At 36.4% G+C, this 6,123-nt stretch overlaps 1 protein-coding gene and 1 long non-coding RNA gene across 2 annotated transcripts; one reads left to right on the top strand and one right to left on the bottom strand.

Annotated features, from left to right (window-relative positions):
- Positions 1–279: 279 nt before the first annotated feature.
- On the top strand, positions 280–2,664 carry LOC113692277 (mitochondrial intermembrane space import and assembly protein 40 homolog). The gene is made up of 4 exons (XM_027210665.2): positions 280–481; positions 615–649; positions 779–904; positions 2,240–2,664. The coding sequence occupies exons 1-4, from the start codon at positions 364–366 to the stop codon at positions 2,441–2,443; spliced, it is 483 nt and encodes a 160-aa protein (XP_027066466.1). The 5' UTR covers positions 280–363; the 3' UTR covers positions 2,444–2,664.
- A 491-nt stretch (positions 2,665–3,155) lies between these two features.
- LOC113691291 (uncharacterized) lies at positions 3,156–4,777 on the bottom strand. The gene is made up of 3 exons (XR_003448658.2): positions 4,441–4,777; positions 3,518–3,574; positions 3,156–3,431 (listed from the first exon to the last, which is right to left on the bottom strand). It is a non-coding gene; the product is annotated as an uncharacterized lncRNA (long non-coding RNA).
- Between the last annotated feature and the right edge of the window lie 1,346 nt (positions 4,778–6,123).

The following is a 6,123-nucleotide window of genomic DNA, read 5'->3' as shown; positions in this document are numbered from 1 at the left end:
AAGTTATTAATGTATAGAGGCTTTACTGTACCAGCACTTTGAGATTTCTTTTAATTGATATTATGAACGTCTCTTCAAATACTTAGCATCAAAATGGCGTAATTGTAAATATAGTCATATAAAAAAAATCCAAAAATTATGCCAAGTTAGAGGTTCAATTCAATGAATTAAATACCAACTTTGATGGCACAATAACGATCAATTGCAAATCACTCCACAACTTTACATGGGTTGCAGTAACACCCCACTCCAACTCCAACTTCAAAATTCAAGTCCAAATGTGTTTGGCTGCTGCTGCTGCTGCTGCCGCTGCCTTTTCCCCTTTTTTTTCTTCATCTCTGTGGCTTCCAATTTTGATGAGATATGGGACAAGTACAGAGCCAACCAGTAGGCCCAGAGGATGAAAAGAACCCTTCTTCAGCTCATCCTACCGGCGCCGCTACCGATGATCAGAATTCATCTCTTGATTCTTTAATTGCTGGTTCAATACTCCTCCATCCTTTCTTTTTTCTGATTATTACTTCTTGTAATTTGACCTAATATTGGACTGAGTAGACGAGCCTTAAACCCGAAACCCTTCTCAAAAGTTACTAACTTTTCTTTTTTTAGTGCAGAAGCTGCAGCATTTGGCGATGAAGATGAGAATTTGGTAGGATGGATTCAGTTTCCAACTATTACTAATTAAAACTACTGATTCAATTTTCTGTTTTGAGTTTTTTTAATATATTGTGGTTCAAACTTGGGACTGACTGAAATTTATGTGGCCTCAAATGTTAAGTCAGTGGAGGAAAAAGCTCAGAGAGCACTGGAATGCCCTTGCATTGCTCATTTGAGGACAGGTCCTTGTGGCTTCCAGTTCTCTAATGCCTTCCTCTGTTTCCTCAAGAGCACTGCTCCAGAGAAGGTAATCACCAAAGCCTACAATCATTTTTTTTTTTCCTTTTTTTCATTTTCTGCCTTCTACTGATTCAGTATGCAATTTGAGTTACTGAAAAACCGCCTGAAATACATTTTTTAAAGTTGGATTAGCACTAGCAAATTGCTGCGCCAAGCATTATCATTCAAGTGTAAGAAGAAATGACTTTTTAAATCGTTTAGGACCAGAAACAAATGTTTGTGCAATGTTCATATGGTTGCGGCTCTTTTAGGTTATACCACCTTTTATATGTCTTTAAATTATCATAGCTTATGTGAAACCAAATCTGATATAGATGGAGATCAAGGGCCGGATAATCGGCCACAATTGCTCAAGAAAATACCCACATTCCCTTCGTCCTCCCCTGTTTTAGGAGGAGATAGATGGATGAAATTAGCTGCAATTGCCTAAGAAATAATCCCTGTTATGTTGTCTGTGTCTGCATAGAGCCCGTCCTTGCACTCTTGTTTTGTGTTTCTCAAGGACTTGTGATGCTTGAATACTGGTGAGAGACTGCAAGTAAACCTAAAGCCAAAATTTTGACCACATTACTTGTGCTTGGGAAATGAAGAACAAACTTGAAAATGAGATGAAATCAATCTTATCAAAACCTCTAAATCATAATATTTACTTGGGTACTCAAAGATTTAATCTTGAGAAAGGAATACCTGATGATCACTGTAAAATTATTTTTTCCAAGAAATCTCGTCTCCTTTGCTTTTCTCATGTTCTAGCTTGCATGGTGCTGATATGAACATTTAAGCTCGCACTCATACAGCACCACATGTTTATACTGGTGCAATTGTCAGTGGCTTGCCTCATCTTATGCTGCCAGCAGATAATATAACCTCTATTGCAAATCAAAATTTACTCGAGTGTTAACTACACCAGGCTAAAATTTTAGCAGGAAATTGGGCCCTGTAATGTAGTCTCTCTGTGTTCTTAACTTTTTGTCCAGTAGTCATTATAGAGCACATTTTTAGCAGTTATTACTTGAAAACCTTCCAACCAGCATTTCCAAGGTTCTAATTGTTTGGGTTGAGAAATGCACTTAGGTTAGATCAGTGTCTGGGAGATATGATCTTCATATTGCCGTCCTTTCTTTTAGTCATTCAACAAGAAGAAAGTATTGTAGTCGACTTCCACACTGTTAATTCTTAATAGGATAAGAAAACACACAATCCCTAATATAGGATATAGTAGTGTAGTCTCTCTCACTGTTTTGCCATTAATATATGTGGGTCATAGGTTTTTTTTTCCCCTTTTGTCTCTATGTCTATCTTGTCTTGAAGCCTCTTAATTTGTTTGCTACTTTCCTTGTAGGGCTCAGACTGTGTTCATCCATTTGTGGCTCTGCAGAATTGTATCAAAGCAAATCCTGATGCATTTTCTAAGGACATTTTAGAAGACGATGAGATCAAGAAAAAGGATGGCGAAATCAAGAAAGAGGAAAAGCCATCCAAAGAATACAAAATTCACCCTCCTCTCTGGTCTGTAGAATCCAAAAAATCCAAACATAAGTCTTAAGACAGGATGTACTTATTCGATTCCATGGAACCTCATTTATTGAATTATTAACTTCCATGGGGTATTTTTCCAGTCTATTATTACCCAAGAGATTCCTTAGACACCACAAGTGTTCTTTCACTAGAATGATTAGAGGCATTTTGTAAACGTTAATAACAATCTGTAGGTTGATCCCGTTATTAGTTTTAACTGAGCAAGAAGGCCCTCGAATGCTTTTTACATTTATGTTTTAGAAGTCTAGAAAAACAAAAGATGCTTTCCACAAGTAAATCAAAACTACTTTACATTTAAGGTTTTCGCCCTGGAAGAAACTAAAAGTGGTAAACATCAATGCTTTGACAGCCTAGAAAAGGAAAAGATGTTTTCAGCTACTTTTAACTTTAATGTTTTCATCTGGAAGAAACTAAAATTGGTAAAATTTATTATAATGCTCTCTCAGTGTTGCCATGAAGCTCTGAGGACAAACTAGACTCGAGAGCTAACAGGATACCAAAAGAACATTTAGACCACCAATGAACTGCCTACTTCAACGTCCTTTAACTCTTTTAGGCCAAGACCTGGAGCACTTTCATGAGTGGCTCTTTTGCTTGGTTTAATTTTGTGGCAAAAGCAGGATACTTCTCATTAGACATAGCCTATAAAAGTATTTCACCAAGGTTGCTCAAATAGCAAAGAAATATGTGATCAAACAGAATAATCTAGAAAACTTTAATTGCAGCTGTCAAACTAGGTAAATAGTAAGCTCGAACCTGTCCAACTATGACTGTACTCAAGACATTATAGTATCCGAGCATTCCTTGATCCTACTGCATTTGCATTATATCCCACCACAATTTTGCCAAAATTTTGCATATTTGGTGAGAATCACGAAGCATTGGATGATTCATCTGGAGAATTTTCAGATTCTGACCAATCAATCATTTTCTCCAGTGAATCCAGATCCCCAGCTTCTGAAACTGTGTGTAACCTGATATTTTCTGCATCCTCACTGAGAGAATTGAAAAGCAAGAAATTGTCAATTGAGTAGAAAGTTTTAAATTAAAATGACTAAGAGGTTCCACCGGAGATTCTTACTCAGCAACTCCAAATATTTCTTTGACAGTTATCGAGCTATCCCTTGAACTCAGGCAGCTGGTAGATAGGTACAAAAAGTTAAATAATGCATTAAAATGTACCGAAATGCATATCGGTGATACAAAAACTGGGTTTAGAACAAGTCCTATCCAAGATTAAGATTACAATTCAACAGGAAAATCTCTCTCCTTCTAGACAAGCTTAGATACCATTGATGAAACTAAAGTATTAGATTGGAGGACTTTTCAAACAAGATGCCAAACAGAAAAGAGATCCATGTGAACTTCAAGACGAGAAGGATGACATTAGTAACTAGGATAGACCTTGAGCAAGACCGATGTGCATAAAATTAGTACATCATAGTTCACACACAGCCACCGAGAATGACATGGACTTCTCTGAAGTTTAATTTAATCACTAGCACGCCAAATATATGGAGTTAAACTCATGTGAAGACCAAATTGTCATCCTACGTTGTGAAACTAGAGCAGGTTTCTGAACAAACCAAATGTTACAATATATTTGTTTATACTTAAGGCTCTGTACGGATTCCCAGTTTTGGGAAAACCTTGAATTTCAAATACAAGTCTACAGTAAGATTAATCCAAAAACAACCCAAGTACACCTTACCTATTATCTATAAATAAATATATAAATCAAAATAAAATATCACCCTCCTTTCTTCCTCCACTACCACCCCTCACCTCTTGCCGCCACCACACCCCACTTCTTACTATAAGAAGAAATCTAGTGGAAAGTTACCATAAAGGAGGGGGGGGGGAGAGTGGGAGGAAGTACAAAATGGTTTGCGAGTTAGTGAATAAGTATACTATGCAAAAACCGTGATTCCAGAATAACACAATAAAAAACTAGTTATGCAAGGTGCACATTGGAGCATTTCAGCAAAAAGCTATCAAAATTACCTTAGAAAGATTTAAAAACCTTCCCAAACAGAGCTTGTACTTCAAGTTTTCTCTTGAAACCCTTCTCCGAATATCCTGACAAATCCATCACAGCAGCACCTGAAAATGCAATCAACCATTGTCAGTCAATAGCAATGCTGCATGAGCATGAAGGCAGATAACATCTATTAACATCCATCCAGCAGAAAGCATATTTGCTTTTTGGAGTTAATTTCTATGCCGGTCATAACTTCATAAGTAAGAGAAGGCAGAAAAAGAAGATCAAATAACAGCTCATTTTTGGCTCCTTTGCCACCAAAAATAGTTACAATGAGCTATATCAGTAAGTGCAATGATTGTCCAGAACATGTGCACACAGACATCTGAACCACAAGACTTTGTCATAAAGGAACATGCTTATGACTTAATATTTCTTGTTAAGCTTTACAAAGCACCAGGTGCAAGAGAGAGGAGCTGAGTTAGTCCTCTTAACAGCTAATTTTAGGTGATGTGGTAGCACAACTCATTAGAGAGGATGACAATCTTAAGTCTGGAATCCTAGATTGCCTGGTTAGTATGAAGAGAACTGAGTGAACTGATTTGGATCCATAGCGAATAGCGATAAATGAGGATGCAGCTTTGACATGGTAATACTGTGAAACCTCAAGCCTTTATCCAACGTCCCCATCGGGTAATTTTTGGAACATTCCAGATAGCACACAATTTAGTATAGCAACTTGGGCTTAAACACTTTTTGTTACTGATTTTGGCTTCAACAAGTCATTAAACTAGTACATAATTAAACTACTTAGCAAATGTCACCATTTTGGAGTTTAATTCATTTCAGGATCTAAGAATTGAGAAAATGTGGAGCGTGTTAGTTTACCTGTACATAAAGGTGACCATGATCTCTAACAACTTGTGCTTTCAGGTGGTAGGCAATGGGGTAATCACACAAGTCATCATAACATAGACTTTCTACACAAAAACTGATTAGGAAGCCACTCAACTAAATGTTTATTCTTCAAAGGACTTGCATTTGAAGAGCAACTAACATAGTTCCATAGAAATCTTAGTCACTCAATTCTAATTTATTGCATGATTGATGAATAGAATGATAATTGTTTTTACTTCAACTGTTTTTGCAAGAAGCTGCTAGAATGCCAGCACACAGTCCCATGATTGACCTCTTATTCTTTTTCAGTCCTGACAAGTGCAAGCTGCTTAAAAATCAAACTTAATTCTGCTTAGTTAAATGTTCATACTGAAACAACACCACAAGTACTATTTTCCTCTCAAGATGAAAAACAAAAAAGCCAAAAAAGTTTCTCCTTTTTTTTTTTTGTTTTTGGGGAAGCGAAAAGAGAGTTTAGTTGACCTTTATTCTGTCAGATGCTATAAGTTGTAACCTCATCTACAATGACAGAGCCAAAGGAGGTTGAGGGGAGCCATGACCCCGCTAAGTTTAGAAAATTTTAATTCATAGTGCGTGAATATATGTATAAAACAAAGTTGACTCCTCCTAATTTTTTATAATTTTAATTTATATTATGAGAGTTTATATATATGTATATATATATATTTATATTTATATACACACCTTTAAATCTTGACTTCGTCACTTCTGATCTACATTAGGGGTAAAAACATAGGTAAGCCTGGTTTGTATGTATGTATTTTTTATTTTCTTGGGTTTGCTAATTC

The sequence above is a fragment of the Coffea arabica genome, chromosome 6c, assembly GCF_036785885.1.
Source record: "Coffea arabica cultivar ET-39 chromosome 6c, Coffea Arabica ET-39 HiFi, whole genome shotgun sequence".
Taxonomy (NCBI): Eukaryota; Viridiplantae; Streptophyta; class Magnoliopsida; order Gentianales; family Rubiaceae; genus Coffea; species Coffea arabica.
This window is presented reverse-complemented; position numbering and strand designations above follow the sequence as displayed.

Bases quoted from the DNA above. Each gene is read 5' to 3' on its own strand.
- LOC113692277 (XM_027210665.2), top strand. From the start codon at position 364: ATGGGACAAGTACAGAGCCAACCAGTAGGCCCAGAGGATGAAAAGAAC. The intron at 650-778 runs GTAGGATGGATT...TCAAATGTTAAG, and splicing joins GCGATGAAGATGAGAATTTG to TCAGTGGAGGAAAAAGCTCA. The intron at 905-2,239 runs GTAATCACCAAA...CTTTCCTTGTAG, and splicing joins AGAGCACTGCTCCAGAGAAG to GGCTCAGACTGTGTTCATCC.